The sequence below is a fragment of the Cyprinus carpio genome, chromosome B9 (assembly GCF_018340385.1).
Source record: "Cyprinus carpio isolate SPL01 chromosome B9, ASM1834038v1, whole genome shotgun sequence".
Taxonomy (NCBI): Eukaryota; Metazoa; Chordata; class Actinopteri; order Cypriniformes; family Cyprinidae; genus Cyprinus; species Cyprinus carpio.
Window position 1 is genome coordinate 16,844,097 of NC_056605.1, and position 18,261 is coordinate 16,862,357.

An 18,261-nucleotide genomic window follows, 5' to 3' on the forward strand; every position below is an offset into this window, starting at 1 on the left:
AAAGATCTGCGGAAGATTTATGTGCAGTCAAGGCCAGTTGGCTAGTTTCTGCATGCAGCCATGCTTCATATTTCTTTTGAGAGTGCCGAGAAAATAACATGCTTTCAGTTTCAAAAACAGAGCATTTGGAAATTGCTGGAGTGCAGGCCATTGCTCGGTGTGAAATCAATCTGTTGAAATGGTTTATCAGTTGAAAGGTCCCTCGTCGGTTCTGATCTTCACAGTTTCGGCAAGAGCAGTGAATCACGTGACCATGTCATTTCCTTTTTTCAGTTGTGCGCTTATTCTCAGGTGATCAGTAAAGAATTAGGGCAGAGAGGGAGACAAGAGGGTGGGAGTATCATTTCTGGTAATTCACATCTTATTAATAGTTTAAATGTGCATGTATTGAACAGTAATGTTCCAAAATAAATAATAAACATATATTTGTAAATTCATAAAAATTGCTGTGATGTGTTAAAAAAGCAACAATAAATAAATAAAACAAGGAGAATTTTATAAAAAATAAATGACATGAATTTAATTTAAAATAATCAATAAAATCAAATTAAAAATAAATAAAACTGCTAAAATGTGTCAGTATGATTGTAGTCCTAAACCTTAACTGCAGATTTAAATAGTAGCAAAAAATAAAATAAAATGCTAAATAGAAAATAAATAAACTAGAGGGTGGGAGTATCATTTCTGGTAATTCACATCTTATTAATAGTTTAAATGTGCATGTACAGAAAATGAATGTTCTGGAATGGATAATAAATTATATTTTTAAATTCATAAATAAAGTAAATGTTTTAAAAAGCAGCAATAAATTATTTAAAGAAAAGGAGAAGGCTATTAAAAATAAATAACATTAATTTTAAAAAAATAATAAAATAAATCAAATAAAAAATAAATAAAACTGCTCAAATTTGTCAGTATGAGTGTAGTCCTAAATCCTAAATCTTAACTGCAGATATAAATGGTAGCAATAAATAAAATACATGCTAAATAAAAATAAATAAACTACAAAAATGATTTGATGTGTCACAGTATGAGTGTCTTAAATCCTAAATTTGCAGAATCCAATAAACTCTCTCAAATATAATTCAATAAAAGAATTCATTAAACAATTTAACTTTAATAAAAATAAAATAAATAATATTTTAAAATAAATATGATTCAATAAAAACTAAAAATTAAACATTCATTTTAATGTAGAAAAAATAAAAGTCTATTTAGCAGCAGTTAGAGAATGCTTTAGAATGATTTAGTGCTCAGCAGGACAAAAGCAATCCACCTCAACCATTACAAGGTTAGACTATATTCTTTTGCACTCCATAAAAATCACTAGCCTTGGTCTTTTTACGTAACTGTAAATCAAATCAGTTTGCAAGTGTGCATCACCTTGGCTGTAAATCTCACTCTTTTCATGCTTCATCAGTATGTACTTATGCTAAATTAGTAAAAAAAAAAAAAAAAAAAAAAGAGTTCAAATCGCTTGGTTAAAAAAAATCAAAAGTTGATTGTGGCTCACCTCATCTTAATACTGGAGGTTAGCCTTTCGTTTAACGTTTAGAGTATTATTAAGCCTTTCAAATCAGTAAGTCATGACCTTAGTGATGATTCATACATCACACATCATACACAAATCATTCATACATCATACATACAGTGGACGTGTGATAATGTTCCCTGTCAGCTAGACAGATATATGTGACCCTGGACCACAAAACCAGTGTTAAGTGTAAATTTTCAGAAATTTGTGAGATACATAATCTGGATGCTGGATAAATAAGCTTTCCATTGATATATGGTTTATTAGGATCAGACAATATTTGGCCGAGATACAACTATTTGAAAATCTGGAATCTGAGGGTGCAAAAAAAAATCAAAATACTGAGAAAATCACCTTGGAATTTGTCCAAATGAATTCTTAACAATGCATATTCCTAATCAAAAATTAAGTTTTGATATATTTATGGTAGGAAATTTACAAAATATCTTCATGGAACATGATCTTTACTTAATATCCTTATGATTTTTGGCATAGAAGAAAAATTTATAATTTTGACCCATACAATGTTTTTTTTTTTTGGCTATTACTAAAAATATACCCCAGCGACTCAAGACTGGTTTTGTGGTCCAGGGTCAGATATTATGTGTGAGTCAGTCGACAGACTAAGTTCCTTTGGAAACCAAAGACTGTGGCTCTCTTGACTGATGCTTCATGCATGAAGCTTAATTACATTCTTAAAGCTTATTCAGTTACATTATTATGGTGTATTGCCCTTATGGAGTTTTAGTTTGTTTTTATGGTTACTTGCATATTGAATTTTTGTTTTTGGAATTGTATAAGCTTATTTCATCATTGAGCATTGTATTGAGTGTAAGGAAAGCTTGCCACTCCAGTGCATGGAGTATCCACTTTGTTTTTTGGGGGTAAAAATAAGTGAATCATATGACTATTAGAAGTGTACTTTGTCTTTTTTGAATTGTACCAAAAATGTGATGCTCTTTTTTAGGTATCTTGAATAAAACCTTTAACAAAGCACATACAAAAGACCTGAACCGGAAGCGATGCAACCAGAATATGTAAGTTTGTTGAGCATAACTTTTTACTCACAATTCAGACTTTCTTTCCAATTATTACAAGAAAAATTGTATTTTTATCCTGTGGCAGAAACAAGCTTACATACACCCAACAGTGTATATTTTGAAATATTAGAATGCTGGAAAATTAAAATTTTTCAAAGGATTACTCTAGCTGCTACCAGATAACGCAAAATACTTCTTAAATGTTTTGTGGTCTCTGTTAGGGAAACAATCAAAAAAATGTTAAAAGGTAAAATGCCTTTACAGATGGCTGATTGAGAGAGATTGATTGTGTTTTTCCTGTTCTTCTGTACACGGTGTTTTTGCGGTTAAATTAAGTAAGCATTCCATTCGGTGCTTGGGCAATTGCCTGGACAGCCTATGATTTGTCTTTAACAAGGGGACAGTAATGTATTTTCTGCCGTATGTGGTCATTACTGTTTATTTAGTTTTTAGAAAGGACGTGCTTATTGTTTTGCGATGCTCATCGTGACATGTTTCCATGGAGTTTGTCATTTCATCCTGATCACATTTAGCATGCAGTTCAGTGGAAGTAGGCGCTGAATCATGCAGAGTTGTTTATAAATGATGGCAGTACTTATGGTGACTGAAACAGAAGTCGGTTTCAAGTGAAGGACACCAAAATAATAAAGTTCATTAACAGCCCATGAGGATAAGCGAGTCAATACAGCTAGGGCATTTGATGACAAACAATTTGATTTCACTGGAAATTAGATGGTGTCATATGAAAGACAAATTAAGATTTTAGTAGAGCCAAATGCGTTATCGTAACTAATGATATCTGCAATATTACACTGTTAGGCAGAGCACTGATATATCATTTGCAGCTGCACGTCCTGCACTATAAATAACAGAGTGTCCAAAACAATCTTAATATTGACTCGTTTGTATGCACCATGAGTACAACATAACCATCAAGTTCTAATTTAATCTTGACTAACTATATACATCATTATCCAGCACTGCCTCTTTTGGCCTCCTCTGTTGACAATGTTATTCACAAAGTTCATAATTGTATTATGTCATAATTAACAAAGTACAAGAGTGTTTAATCATTTTCGATGGCAAGTGTAGATGTGTGTAGCCTATACAGAAAGAGAGAGAATTATTCATAATCATTTCCAACTAAATGATGTGATCTAAAGGAGCAGATGTGCTGCATAAATTACTCAAATGTTTGTGTATTACACAACTTTCTCTCTAGCAGTAGCACTTGAAAATGTCATTTGGCTCTCTGTTCTCTGACTCTCCCCTAACTTTTCAGATGACGGCTCCTCAGGTCATATGGCCTTCCGGGTTAAAGAAGTGTTCTCCAATTGCACACTTCAAAACTTTAGCAGATGTATTGTTCACCTACTGAATAGTGTGTATTCGGACATCCTACTCACTTGACGTACTGGTGTTTAAATACCAAATGGTACTTGTATATAGAGAAATAATCATGTTTAGATGTGTTTTAGTGCTTTCAGCCTCAGATTTAAAATAGGACAGTGTTTCTATGCATCTTGAAGGTCAGTGTAATGTTTATAGAGTACAAATATGTTAGCTTACTTTTCAATAAATTATGGATCACTGTCCAATAAATTGGACATTTACATTTAATTAATTCTGACTTTTGAACAACAAACTGGCTAATTTCATGATCACAATTATAAAGAACTGCAAGTATAAATTGGGAAATGCGCGTACTACAATGCGCGTTCAGTCAATACTCTTTTACACTAAACAAACATATCTCTCGAGCGCCCCTTTTTGTCCAAAACGTAGAAGCACAGAATATACTAAAAACTCACAGGGGCGTGACTTTACGTCTTACGCTGACCCTGACGTCACACGGAACTCTGGATCCTGTAGCTGCAGCGGTAAGTGCTACAAAATAATATCCAGGCCATTATCTTGCATGAATGATAGTGTCATACGGTAGCTAAATAAAAAGTAACTTTCTTTAGTGGAAGGTTTGGCATTATTTCACACGTCCTGAGGCGCTTCTTTGGGTCGTTTTTTGCACATCCTGCAAGCGGTGCTGTGAGTTTGGCAGGCCAGTTATTCTTGTGCGCATGCGCATACTCCACGAGTTCAGTGTTGACATACATAAATCTTTTAAAATAAATTAGTTAACAAGCCTTAAATGGTGTTCAGATACATAAAAGTGAATTAAAAGATCACCCTTTATGTACCAAAGTCAAATCATGAAGTAATGTTTGTGCATATGTTTGCATGCGAGTGAAGAGTGATTCTGAAATATGATCTTTCATAACTCAAACTTTGATATTCCTCAGCACAGTAAACGGTGCAATGGCATTAACACAAGTTTCTTCTAATAAGTGCTGCGATGGATATCAGAAAGTGTTCGAGCATGACAGGTGAGAGACTAGGCTTCATTAAAACGCCTGAATGAAATCTTCACCTACTGCTCTAAATAAAACTCTGTTTCCAGCTCCGAGTTAAAATGCAAAATGAAGTTCGCCATTTACCTTCCTCCCAAGGCTGAGAGCTCCAAATGCCCAGTGTTATACTGGCTTTCAGGTGCTTGATTTCATTTCGTTTCTCTTGAGCGGACGATCCGAGCTACTATTTCTGTAGACTGCATACTTAAGTGTACTAAGCTTACTTAGTTTTATGTCTATCCTCCGGCTTCATAGACCAGGCTTAAACCTAGTCCCAGACTAAAATGCATGTCTGGGCTGTTTTAACTGAAAGAAACTTGCACTGACTGATCTTAAAATATGTCAGATTCATTGTTTTGTCTCAAGATGTACACCAGAAATGTTTTTATCTGAGGCATATTTCTAAAAACTACTTAAATGGCCTAATCCTGGTTTAACCTAAACCCTGTCTGTGAAACCAGGCCTATGTGTATTTACATTTGTGACCCTGGAGCACAAAACATTTTTTAAAAAAAATTTTAATGTCCAATATCCTTAGGATATTAAGTAAAGATCATGTTTCATGAAGATATTTTGTAAATTTCCTATGTAAATATATCAACACTTAATTTTTGATTAGTAATATGCATTCCTAATGACTTCATTTGGACATCTTTAAAGGCGGACATCTTTATTTTCTCAATATTAAGATTCATTGCACCCTCAGATTCCAAATTTTAAAATAGTTGTATCTCGGCCAAAAATTGTCCTATCATAACAGACCATACATTAATTGAAAGCTTATTTATTCAAATACATTTCCTTCAAAAATATTGACCCTCATGACTAGATTTGTCGTCCAGGGTCACATTTATGCAATCAGCAGACACCTTTATCCAGAAAAATAAAAGCAATTTGTCAAAGAGCCAATATTCATTATATACACAACCAGTAATGCTCTTTAAAATATATTTATCCATCCACTGTGTTTGGCAGGATTGACATGCACAGAGCAAAACTTCATCACTAAGGCAGGGAGTCAACAGGCGGCTTCTGAACATGGGATCATCATCGTAGCTCCAGACACCAGTCCACGTAAACATCTCAACATTTACAGTTTACAGTCTTGCTGGTCCATCTCTGGAGAGATTACACCCTAATTACTATGACTTCTGCTCAGCCTAATCCCAGAGATGCATGGTCCAAAATAGAATAATTATGGATACTGAGATCCCTTGGGAGGTCAGTGCATTACTGCAACATATAGATAAACAATTAAGAGTCTCCCCTGAGGATCAAATAGTTTTGTGACTTCCCAGTTTAGGGCAAGGGGCTAGAGTTTCCCACCAGACAGTCATTCCACTGCTTGATAAAATGCCAATTAAAGCATAAATCAAATGTAAATCATTATTAAACCATATATAAGTCTGTAGTGTCGCAGTAAGAAATTAATAAACCACTTGTTTTTTCGTGATCAGAAATATTTTCGCCTACCAATGCTAATATAGCCTTAGTAACAAAAGCACATGCTCAGAAAATGATGATTCTGCTCTGGTCAGGTGGCTGTAACATTGAAGGAGAGGAGGAGAGCTGGGACTTTGGGACAGGTGCAGGATTTTATGTCAATGCCACCCAGGAGCCCTGGAAGACCAACTACCGCATGTACTCGTATGTCACTGAGGAGGTGTGTGTACTTTATATGTTTCAAAGCCTTGTTAGTCACTAGGATAACAATGTGATACTCTAATAAGTACTTATACAAAGACTTTTACAATTAAATATTAAACATTGGCTTTTCCACTCAATGGCTTCATAACCTTTCTCTTGTGCTCAGCTCCCACGGCTGATTAATTCTAACTTTCCTGCTGATCCGGAGAAGATGTCCATCTCTGGTCACTCCATGGGGGGCCACGGAGCTCTCATTTGTGCACTTAAGAATCCTGGGAAATATAAGGCATGTATATACTTGACATTACATAGACTGCTTCAACATTTAGTTTGTATTGGAATTCAAATATTGAAAAATAATTATTAATTTCTTTTCACATGTGCCTGTTTCAGTCTGTGTCAGCGTTTGCACCCATCTGTAACCCCATACAATGTGCATGGGGACAGAAAGCTTTTTCTGGCTATCTTGGACCTGATAAGTCCACCTGGGAGGTGAGAGATGATATCATGCGTATTCTTAAGTTTGGGGTCAGAAATTAAAAAAAAAAAAAAATGCATTATTTCAGTGAGGATATTGGTCAAAAGTGAAGACATGCACAATGCTACAAAAGTAAATCAACCTTTCAACATTGATAATAAGGAATATTTCTGGAGTACAACATATTAAGAATGATTTCTAAAGGATCATGTGTGACTGAAGGCTGGAGTAATCAGTGGTGGATGAAGTACACAAATCAAATACTTGAGTAAAAGTACAGATCCATGTAATAAAATATTACTCCAGTAACAGTAAAAGTACCCAGTTTTCAATTTTACTCGAGTGAAAGTACAAAAGTACTTGTTTTTTTGTGTACTTAAGTAAAAAGAACCGACAGATGAATGTTTATTTTGCAGTTTTATATAGGCTACTTTTATCATTTAATTTTATATTAGCATATATTTTTTTATAATCCTATGGCTCAAAATACTTGGGATTTTCCAAAAATAACCAATAAGGAAATAATAAATATAATAAAGAAAATATAATTAGATTTTCATAATTTTTTTCTTCTCAAACCTTGTCTGTGTTGTAAAAACACCCCTGGCCAAATGCCCCCAGAGGACATCACTTCCCACTTTGATAATTACTGTAGTTACCATGTTCTGAAAATCACATCCTTTCTTTTTCCCTCAGATGTAATTTATCTAGGTGGTTGAATAAAAATGGACTTTATTTTTTAAAAATTACCTCAATTCAGCACCAGCAAGCTTGTTAGCTAGACAGTTAGCAGCATCAGCTAACATTATATAACTTATTTTCAGCATGGTTATGAATAAACTTTTATATTTGTCTACTCGGCTAGTTGATCCGGATACATAGTAACTTGGGCTATGTGTGCTGACAAACAATATAAAAACAGATGTCACATAGGGCTAAATGCATAGCATTTTAGTAAAACTGCTAACGTTACAGCAGCGGAGAAGATGACCGTGCATGAGTTATTTTATTTAATCTGTGTTATTTTAATGTTTTTTTTTTAACCTAAAACATAGAGACTCTGATCTTAATGTGTCTGCATTCAAGCACTTCAGTGGGCTTAAATAGATCATCCTTTACAGAAGATTTAGTTCACAAACAACTGATAGCTTTGACCTAAATATGATTTTCAGTTACAATAATTAATCATAATTAGATATTAGTAACTTACTTTTAACAGCATCAGACGCGCGCGCGCTCACAAGATCTCCCGGTTCTTACTTATGAATTCAGTTCACTGGAGACTCGCACTAAATGTTCATTTCAAAAGTGACCTGAACAGCTGCAATCGGATCATTTTAATGAATGAAATCATTTGGTGCGATTTGCGAAAATTTAACATGTGTTCATTGAAAATAAGTTAGTTTTTGAAATCTTCTGGGGGAATGATACTGTATATATGAAAGATAAGTTTTATGAAATAGTGAAGTAAAAAGTACAAAACTTATGCTTTGGAATGTAGTGAGGTAAAAGTAAAAGTTCTCAAAATAAAAACTACTCCAGGTAAAGTACAGATACTTTTATTAAGTTTACTTAAGTACTGTAATGAAATGGGATTATTGATTATGAAAATTCAGCTTTACCATCACAGCAATGCATTTTCATTTTAGATTAGATTAGAGTAGAGTTAAGTTGTATTGTTATTTTATTTTATTATTTTTTTTATTTTTATTTTTTTTTTGATTAAATAAGTGTTGTCTTGGAGAGAATTGATTTAATTAAATTAAATTTCATACTAACCCTGAACTGTGAAAGTGTATAGCAGTGTGTGATAATTGTTTTACTTAATCAAATAAACTTTTTTTTAATTTTTCCCTTAACACCCACATTGTCCAGCATCAGGAATCTCTTTGTCCTAATTGTCTTCCTCTTGTCATCTCCACAGTTGTATGATGCTACTGTATTGGCTGAATCATATTCTGGTCCTGAGCTTGATATTCTGATTGATCAAGGCCGTGATGACCAGTTCTTGTCTTCCAGTCAGCTGCTTCCTGACAATCTGATCGCTGCCTGTTCCAAGAAGAAGATTCCTGTTGTTTTCCGCCTTCAGCAGGTCAGTACTGAACCAACCCAAGATGAATAAGAGCAGCTGCATGCAGGCAAATCTAGTTCATTAGTGCTGAGACTCACAAGCCTCAGCATCTTAGGGCCTGAATATTTGTATTAATTTGTTTTTATATTTAAATGGTAAAGAAATGGAAGCATTTTCACTAGGTCTCAGACTGATGCTTGGTCAGGCCTTTAGATTTTAATACATCGACTTGGAATATTTTAAATGATTTTCCATCACAATGGTGTATATATTTTAAGAAAACTCAGCTTTCTTTGGTTCCGTCTTGTTTTTCAGGGTTATGATCACAGCTACCATTTCATCTTCTCCTTCATTAACGACCACATCAAGCACCATGCCAAATATCTGAATGCCTGAAACCGTGTGTCATGTCATGAGTATGGCAACCAGCCCTTGTGACTTTCAGATCATAACAACACCTACAGGATCTACACAGCTGGAAATGACATCACAGCCATGTCCTGACTGGTTCACATTATCCCTAAAATTGCAGAGCCAATCTCTGTATTTTCTTATGCAGAAATAAAAGGGTGATGTTTAAGTGTCAACACATTTACATTTCTTTAAACAAAGGGCTTTTGGTTGCGATTTTGTATTTGTTGTTCTGCAGTGAATGATTGGATTTCCTTCTGGATTTGTTTGAACGACTCATATGTGCACAATTATTCTGCAGCACTCATTTCACACTAAATAAAGCAGGCTAAATGGTTCAGACATCTGATCAATGCCGTTTGGCAAATAACACCATTATTGTCATTGCTACAGTACCTTGAAAATTAAGAAACAAAATAGTCTTTGGAGGTGAAAGTATTTACTGGTAGAAGTTGGTACAAATAAACCTTATTTACACAGGTTAAGGCAAAAGGTGGAATGACATGCATGCTTTTCCCAAAAACATTATTGTACATGCTCTTAAAAGTTCACAGAATTACAAAGGGGAAAAATCCCAAACACTGAAAAGACATGGAAAAATAATTCCTATTTATAAAATTAAAGTACAAAACTGTTTAGTACAAGCCTTTTATCCTTATACAAAGAAGTAGACAAAATAGCCACATAACATTCAGCAGTTAAAGATCTGTATCCCATTTTAAAGTGATTTATCAAACACATTAGTGATCTGATCAGCTGATATTTTCTCCAAATACTGTAATACAAACACCATGCATAATACTATTTGCCAGTTGCCAAAAAGACAGTCCCAAATACGTAAAGTGCAAAACACTGTCATTTCAAAATCAAACCTGCATTTAAACCTCTAAGAAGTAGGCCTAGTTTGACTAGTTTTTCTGTGAAGTGCTGGGGGATGTTGACAGTACAGTAATGATGCACAACCTGCCCACTGTAGCAGAGATGTTGATACTGTACTTAAATATAAACAATAAACCTTTGAGGACTACCCTAAGAACACAATTTCTTAAAAGATACAGCAGTGAATTTATAGGATGGCACTACTGTCAAAAAAAAAGTGCAACATTAAAGGTTTGTAAAACCATGTAAAGCTACCATCAAAGACCAAAATCTAAGTGCTATCACGTTCAGATGTCTCTAAAATTACATTTTCTAATCCACACCTTCATTTTGTTTCCATTTGTTTTAATCACATTCTGATAGGTTTATGGTGTAAAAAAAAAATCTAGGAAGGTGCATGAGTAATATATAGAATTTTAACCCATGATGCACCAATTAAAAGCTTCTGGCCAGATTTTTGTCCCTTATATTTGCTGCAGTATAATAATGTGCATTAAGTTTTAAGAGCAGATAATATGTGTTTTTTTTTTTTTTGGCAATTACAGTACAGAGATAATCCTTAGTAAATGTATTTGTACTGAATGCATGTAAATTATTGTCATGAATAACTAACTATAGCCAAGAGTCTTTCTGAAATTCCATATGGAAGTGTTATAACTGCTTTCATATAAGAACTTAGAAGATAATAGAAGTTGTTTTTCCATGGTCAGTTCACATTAATAAAATCGATTGTGCTTTAGCTCTTTTGTAAAATAAACACCAATTCAAACACATTAAAATAAGCACATCAAATATAAATGTTCTGTACATTTTACACGTTCACACACCAATATCACATAACAAATCCTTCTACAAAAACAAAACTCTGTTCTAAAAATACATAAAAAAAAAAAAAACTATAAAATTATTATGTTTGTAAATCAGTTTGATATATGAAAATAATTTTGGCAACTGTCAAATAATCTCCAGTGAGACATCAGCTTCAGAAGTTTTGGTCTGTTTCATGGCTGAATTTGTGAGGAGCTGAAGCTTTGGACATCAGACAAATGCGCACAAGTAAAATAATAATAATAAAAAAAGTCGTCTAACACACAAACTTACATACAAAAAGTGCCGACATGTGCTCTCGTTCTCTCTCACAAAAGAAATACTCTCCTCAAGCTATCAATCACACATAAAAAAAATAAAAACCAATGTCAGGTATGTTGTTTTCTAGTGTCCACACACTCAGACATACTCTTTTAGTGAAATCATACCTGACTGACAGGTGAGCAGAGCAGAGACTGTAAGAAACTACAGTGAGGCCACACCTCCCCTGAGACAAAACATCAGCGTCTCCCAAAAACAAGTTCAAAAGTGGTTACAAAAACATACTCGAAGGACTCTGGGAGGATGAGTGTTTTAAATCTAGATCACTAAAGGCCCAACACAAATATCATATAGTTAGATGTATATATAAAAAACATCAGGAATTGTGCACAATTCTGTATTTCGCTCAACTAACCGTTTAATAAATAAATGTATTTTAAATAAAGCAATTTCTTATCTCAAGCTAGTTCTGAGCTCATTTTGCTTATACGACTATGGCCCGGGCAACAGTGATCAGATAACAGTACTAAATAATAAAGTAAAGAAAGTGAGGAAAACACAAGCATATACCTGCAAGCTGAGGATCACCTGTTCTATTAGAAAAAAATGGACATGGTCCAGGGAATTTCTCGAAGATCGTCTGGCGGTATTAGTGTGTGTGTGTGTGTGTGTGTGTGTGTGTGTGTGTGTGTGTGTGTGTGTGAGACCTGCTTGTGTTTGTGCGACTCATGTGATGAGTGTCTCACTGGCCGAAGTCTCATCCAGCAAAGCTTGGACAGTGATGCCAACTTTAATCAGGCCTTTCTCCTCCAGAATATGATGTGGCAGACATAACTTATCCTGGAAAAAGAGATTCACAAAGATGTCAGAGAAGAAAGAGACTCAATCATGAAAAACAAAATGTATTATACCTTAAATTCCTTGAAACGGAATGCTCGTTACTGAATACAGTTAGTGGAACTAAGAGACTCACCTTGTTAAGCATTGATGCCAAATGCGATATAAGTCATGCAAATAATCAAAAAAAAAAAAAAAAAAATGCTGACCCCAAACACTTTTCACTGTGGTCTATTGTCTTAAAAATGAACTAAAAAGTACTTAAAATGTCTTAAAGAAACACAAAGATGAGAAAAACAACCCAAACTGTACATTTATTCCTTTACATTTACCACAAAGCCTTACAAAGTCCACTAGCAGCAGCAGCAGCAGCACTGAACACTATTCAAACAGAAGCAGCTGAACTGTCACAAGGATCCCACGCAATCTAATTTAAGCAATACAAACACTTTTTACAAAGGAGGAAATAACTGGGAAATGATACCGAACAAAAAGTCCCGAACAGTCAATATTGCATTTATTTTTGTCAAACTGGATGATGAAAGCAATGCCAATTATATCTGCTGTGATGACGCCGATAAAGTTCAAAATATTCTGTAGTTTGAGGAAGTGATGTCTAGAGGCCTCAGTTGCATCGCTGTCTGCTCATTTACTAACGGCTCCCTTTAAAGAATTCTTTTATCTGTGATGAGATAAACAAGGACATTGTATTATGTGAGATAAAGATCGGTACCTAAAATAGAATCAGAGGATCCAATTAGAAGAGACCCTCTGTTCTGAAGACGCCTTGCGTACAGACCTTCACAGCAGTAAATTACATGCAACCACTACACTGATAACTCAATTATTAAAATTGCGTTAATCTGATATTTCATAATTTAAAAATCCACCTCGGCCTCTATTACAGATCACTGATAGAATACATTAATTAGATTGTATTCTCCGACGCTTTTATTCCTCATTGTTCCGATTCAGATTAGTCACATCACTGTTGAATGTTGCTTATTAAAATTAATTAAAAAATAGATTTGGTTCACTCTGTTTGCCATTCTGTTTTACTAATGAACAGGAAATTAAACCAAGGATTCATTAGTCCTATTTCATCCTATAGATGGCGTTTTGGGTAAAATAACAATGTAATCATTTACAATGACTGTGCAGGATATTTAATAATTCCCAATCTAAACAACAACACATCATGCTCTTAAAAACACTCTTAACCAAAAGTAGCTGCTTTTTACATCCAACAGATAAATGAGCCCTTATGCTAATGATTAAATATTTTTAATCATAGATTTAACCTCACTGTACAAGACTTCTGTGCAAAGCAAAGCTAAAATTTTGCTTTAATGGCATATGGACCTTTACTAACTCGAGTGTCCTGATTTATTATCTGCAAATTGTTTCTGTGAGGCAGACCAAATTTGCGCTTGATTCCTGTAGATATATTGCTGACTGGCAAGACCTCCATATCTGTTTGTATTATTTTTGTTTTGTCATGCAGGTGCTAATAAATATACCACTTATATTGTTTAATTATGATAATTCAGCATTATGACTGCTGAAATCGAACTTTCTGGAACAAGTTTTGTACAGAGGTGGAAGTGAGTGAGAATGTGGCAATTCGTCATTCCTTACTAAAGTGCTCAGTGCACCTCCTGCATAAATGTTTGTAAAAAGTCTGTTTAAAGAAGGTTTCCTTAGCATTTTGCAAGCACTAATAAATATGTTATTCACCAACTAATAAATAACACTTACTCAGACATGAAAACATTTAAATCTCTTCCTGGAGCACATGTTGTTTTAACAAAAATGTTGCAAGTTTGGTGTTACGTATGGTTTCCATCACAGCCAAGTCAAGATGTGAGGGTTGGTCAAACATATGAAACTATCCATCAAAAAATTTAAAAAAAAAAAACGTTTTACAACTAAATGTGCTCCAACTGACAGGGAAACATATTTTTCCTCCAGGCTGTGCTCATTTTAAGGGATAGTTCATCATTTACTTAAAGGGATACTCCACCCCAAAATGAAAATTTTGTTATTAATCACTTACCCCCATGTTGTTTCAAACCCATAAGAGCTTTGTTCATCTTCGGAACACAATTTAAGATATTTTGGATGAAAACCGGGAGGCCTGTGACTGTCCCATAGACTGCCAAGTAAATAACAGAGTCAAGGTCCAGAAAAGGTAAGACTACTTTTTGTTAGCGAAGAAAACAAAAATAACGACTTTATTCAACAATTCCTTTGTCAACAGTCTCCTCTGTGTCTCTCTATATCACGTATGTTGTGTATGCTCTTCTGTATCATCCGCGCCACAAGGATGTGCTGTTTTCTTTAAAATCAAAGCTAAATACACGTAGAAACAGCACATCATTGTGGCGCGGATGATACAGAAGAGCATACGGTGATATGGAGAGACACAGAGGAGACTGTTGACAAAGGAATTGTTGAATAAAGTTTTTTTTTTTTTTCACTTACAAAAAGTGTTCCCGTCGCTTCATATAACCCAGATTGCATGTCTGATGGCAGATGAAGTATTCTAACGACGACTTTCATATCTTTTATGGACCTTGGCACTGTTATATACTTGATAGTCTATGGGACAGTCACAGGCTGCCCGGTTTTCATCCAAAATATCTTAAACTGTGTTCCGAAGACCAACGGAGCTTTAACGGGTTTGGAACAACATGGGGGTAAATGATTAATGACAAAATTTTCATTTTGGGGTGGAGTATCCCTTTAAGTGTTGGAGTTGGTCTCTATTGACTTCCACAGAATGGAAAACAATACTATGGAAATCAGTGGAGACCATAACTGTTTGGTTATCCACATTCCTCAAAGTATCTTCTTTTATGTTCCACAAAAGACAAAAGAAAAAACTCAAACTTTGGAACTACTTGAGGGTGAGTACATGATGACAGAATTTCCATTTTTGGAACTATTCCTTTAAGTGAGGCCAACTGTTCAAAATGCTTTCAAGGACCAGTAAATGATATAATGTGTTACTTGTGTGTTTTTAGTTCATGTATGTTATTTAAATTCGCTCCAGCTGTAGGCCACAAACAGCATCACCAGACAGAAAACGTGCAGCAGACTTGAACCAATCAGATCCCATATTTGCCAGGAAGGGGGTGGAGTCTGAGTGGACTCAGGGATAAGCTTCTTGACCTCTGTCTCTTTCTCCCTGCCACTCTCCATCTTTCCTTCCTTCTGCCTTGTTCCTGTGCTCTCCACCATGAGCAAGGCTGCGACCACGGCCCAGAGCGGACGCAGGTTAAATTCAGTACGTCATAAGCCGAACAGAGAGAGGACTGAGAGAGATTACAAACATGGAGGGGATGACAAAGAGAACCAGGAAGAGAAGAAGAGAATGGAGTAATAATGAAGAATGGATGGCGAGAGAAACAAAGGGAGAACAAAAGCAAATAAGAAGGGAAATGAGAAAAGGAGAGATCATCCGTCCGGCACCAGAGAAAGATAAGGAAGGTGATTAGACAACGATAAAGGTCAAAGGTACAATGAGCTCAACAAACGGCAAGAATTCTGGATCATTCTCAGGAAACGGTTCCGGTTGTGTAATAAATGTGTTCCCATGATTACTTTACTCATAACGTAGTTAACAAAATATTGAAGTCGAATCGTTTAAAGTTTCACTCGATTTAGCATATACTGAGACAATTTCAATTTCAATTTGAAGAATTTGATTTAGTTTTTTAAAATGTGTTTTTCATCAAAATATCATTCAATTAAATGTCCTCAAACATCACCACCAATACATGAGTTATACAGTATTCTGGTCAACCAGTTACACCTTTCCTCTTTATAAAAATATTTCTGACATATTTAAGGAAATTAAATTATAATATTTGTGTCTTTGTTGACCAGATGGTTCAAACCGGGGTAAGTGTATATTGCAGGTTTTCAATTATTTATTTTCAATTATTTGTTCACACACATCAATAATTCATCTATTCATCACAAAAACAGTGATTCTTTTATTTGAAAGAAAACAAGAGAATATTGTCTAAATAATGTGGAGTGGTGCAAATACTTTTGTTTTGCTTCAGCAATCGGTCTAATATGGTGATTCGGTGCTTAAGAAACATTTCTTATTATCAGTGTTGAAAACAGTCGTCCTGCTTAATATGTTTTTTGATGAATAGAGAGTTCAAAAGAACAGCAACATTATAAATGTCTTTACTGTCACTTTTGATAAATTTAACACATACTTGCTGAATACATGTATAAATTATAAAAAAAAAAACACATTTAAATGGTAGTGTACATAATAATATGATATTTCAATGTGTACAAATTACAAGTGTATAAATTATAAACTTTCTGTGATTATTAAAAAATTGGCCATTGAACTAATATTGTCTAATAACCTGAACATGGTCATCTAATCTTAGTAACAAATAAAGTGTGACTTATTTTTAATTAATTACTTTTTTCATTAAATACATTTATTTCTTTTATTTTTCCTAAATCATATTTTTAACCCTATAAAATGAAGTAAAAACACAAACCCTCAGACTTTCAAGCACAAATGGCATCATTTTCTGAGAACGACCCTCTTACTGCCTTCTGAAAAAGAGTTTTCTGCCAGTGAGGTCATTGTCTCTCGTTCAGGAGGCAGCTGTGGCTGGTGTGAGTCTGTGAGGAGTGCTGGGGCAGATGCTGTTAGCAGGTGCACAGGTGGCATGGTGTTTAGCGGATGCACAGTAGTGAGCGTATGCCAGGCACAAGTCAAGCTACAGCCGTTAAAAATTATAAAAAGCAAGAGAGCTGCAAAACCAGTAAAGAGCAGAGCAGGTCAAGCTAGACTGTTGCATAACTCACCAGCTAGACTAAGTTGATAAACAAGGCAATGATATATAAACCAGAAGTTACCGAACAAACAAGGCCTGCCACATTAGCCCTAAACACGCTAACAGAATAAACTAGCTTGATAAACATCAGCTATCGAGATAGCAAACACAAGACAAATGGTGACAAAACTAGCTGCCATGCAGACTCGTAGTAGCTGCTGCTACTACAGACACAAGCTATGACAACTAAAAGCTTCCTGTATGACACGCTAATCAGAACAGCCTGTTAGAAATGGCTTGGACCAAGCTCAACCTGTAAAGCAGAAGACAACATCTGGGTTCCTTCTAGAAAGGCTATTGATCCCTGTTGAAAAGGTATGCTTAGGTATGTTTTGAAGCATGGCTGCTGGTTTAAGCTGGTTCTTAACTGGTCATGTGCTGGTCCTAAGAAACTAGCTCCTGCTCAGGAACAGCTTAGGACCAGCACATGACCAGCTTAAACCAGTTCAAACCAGCAGCCATGCTTCAAAACATACCTAACCAGCTCTTTCAACAGGGATATGGTACTTCAACCATTTTTAGTGGGTAGGGCGGCATACCCACTAGAAACTTCTGCACAGTTTGAGCAAAAAAAAAAAAGTGGGCCCAAAATTGACCAACAACCCTCACTTGATTCCTGCACACAAAAAGAGATGCATCATATCGACAACAAACATGTTGTCCATGTTTCAAGGGAACATGGACATTGTGCTCGTTGTGGCTAGTTAAGACATACAAAGATTTTCAAGGACGTGATAGCTGTAATTGCTTCTAGCTTTATCTGGATAGGACAATATATTACACAAATTGTCACACTGAATTGATGAAATAATGGTTTCATGAACAATTTACACAAATTCTTTCTACTCATGTGTTATGTTCCGTTGTCTGCATATCAGTACACTGCAATTCTCTGTCACAGCTCAAGGAAACATGATCATTTATCAGAGAGCAGGTCAGAGCCATTAACAGGATGGAATGGATCCCTAGAAATGGATGCTGAAGCTTGAAGCC

General features: G+C 35.0%; 2 protein-coding genes across 5 annotated transcripts in view; one reads left to right on the forward strand and one right to left on the reverse strand.

Annotated features, from left to right (window-relative positions):
• The first annotated feature begins 4,338 nt into the window (after positions 1-4,338).
• LOC109095826 (S-formylglutathione hydrolase) lies at positions 4,339-9,762 on the forward strand. Of its 2 annotated transcripts, none has more exons than XM_042731191.1 (9): positions 4,339-4,454; positions 4,872-4,955; positions 5,030-5,118; positions 5,955-6,053; positions 6,518-6,642; positions 6,793-6,912; positions 7,020-7,118; positions 9,029-9,196; positions 9,491-9,762. In XM_042731191.1, exons 2-9 carry the CDS (start codon positions 4,888-4,890, stop codon positions 9,569-9,571), a joined length of 849 nt encoding a protein of 282 aa, XP_042587125.1. In that variant the 5' UTR covers positions 4,339-4,454; positions 4,872-4,887; the 3' UTR covers positions 9,572-9,762. The 2 variants fall into 2 exon arrangements, with proteins under 2 accessions (XP_042587125.1, XP_042587127.1); XM_042731193.1 differs by having other exon boundaries at positions 4,395-4,454; positions 4,877-4,955.
• Positions 9,763-10,983: 1,221 nt separating this feature from the next.
• Positions 10,984-18,261, reverse strand: part of LOC109095827 (leucine-rich repeat and calponin homology domain-containing protein 1-like) — a 47,574-nt gene continuing 40,296 nt past the window's right edge. For 2 of the 3 annotated variants that reach the window (XM_042731187.1, XM_042731189.1), the window contains one exon: positions 10,984-12,394. In XM_042731187.1, coding sequence (XP_042587121.1) covers positions 12,281-12,394 — 114 coding nt within the window. In that variant the 3' untranslated portion in view covers positions 10,984-12,280. The remainder of the gene's footprint in view (positions 12,395-18,261) is intronic. The other variant, XM_042731188.1, reaches the window with a different exon arrangement.

What these genes read in the sequence shown, in the direction of transcription:
- LOC109095826 (XM_042731191.1), top strand. Translation starts at nt 4,888, where the DNA reads ATGGCATTAACACAAGTTTCTTCTAATAAGTGCTGCGATGGATATCAG. An exon ending in AAAGTGTTCGAGCATGACAG is followed by an intron (nt 4,956 to 5,029) that starts GTGAGAGACTAG and finishes CTCTGTTTCCAG; the next exon opens with CTCCGAGTTAAAATGCAAAA. An exon ending in ACTCGTATGTCACTGAGGAG is followed by an intron (nt 6,643 to 6,792) that starts GTGTGTGTACTT and finishes TCTTGTGCTCAG; the next exon opens with CTCCCACGGCTGATTAATTC.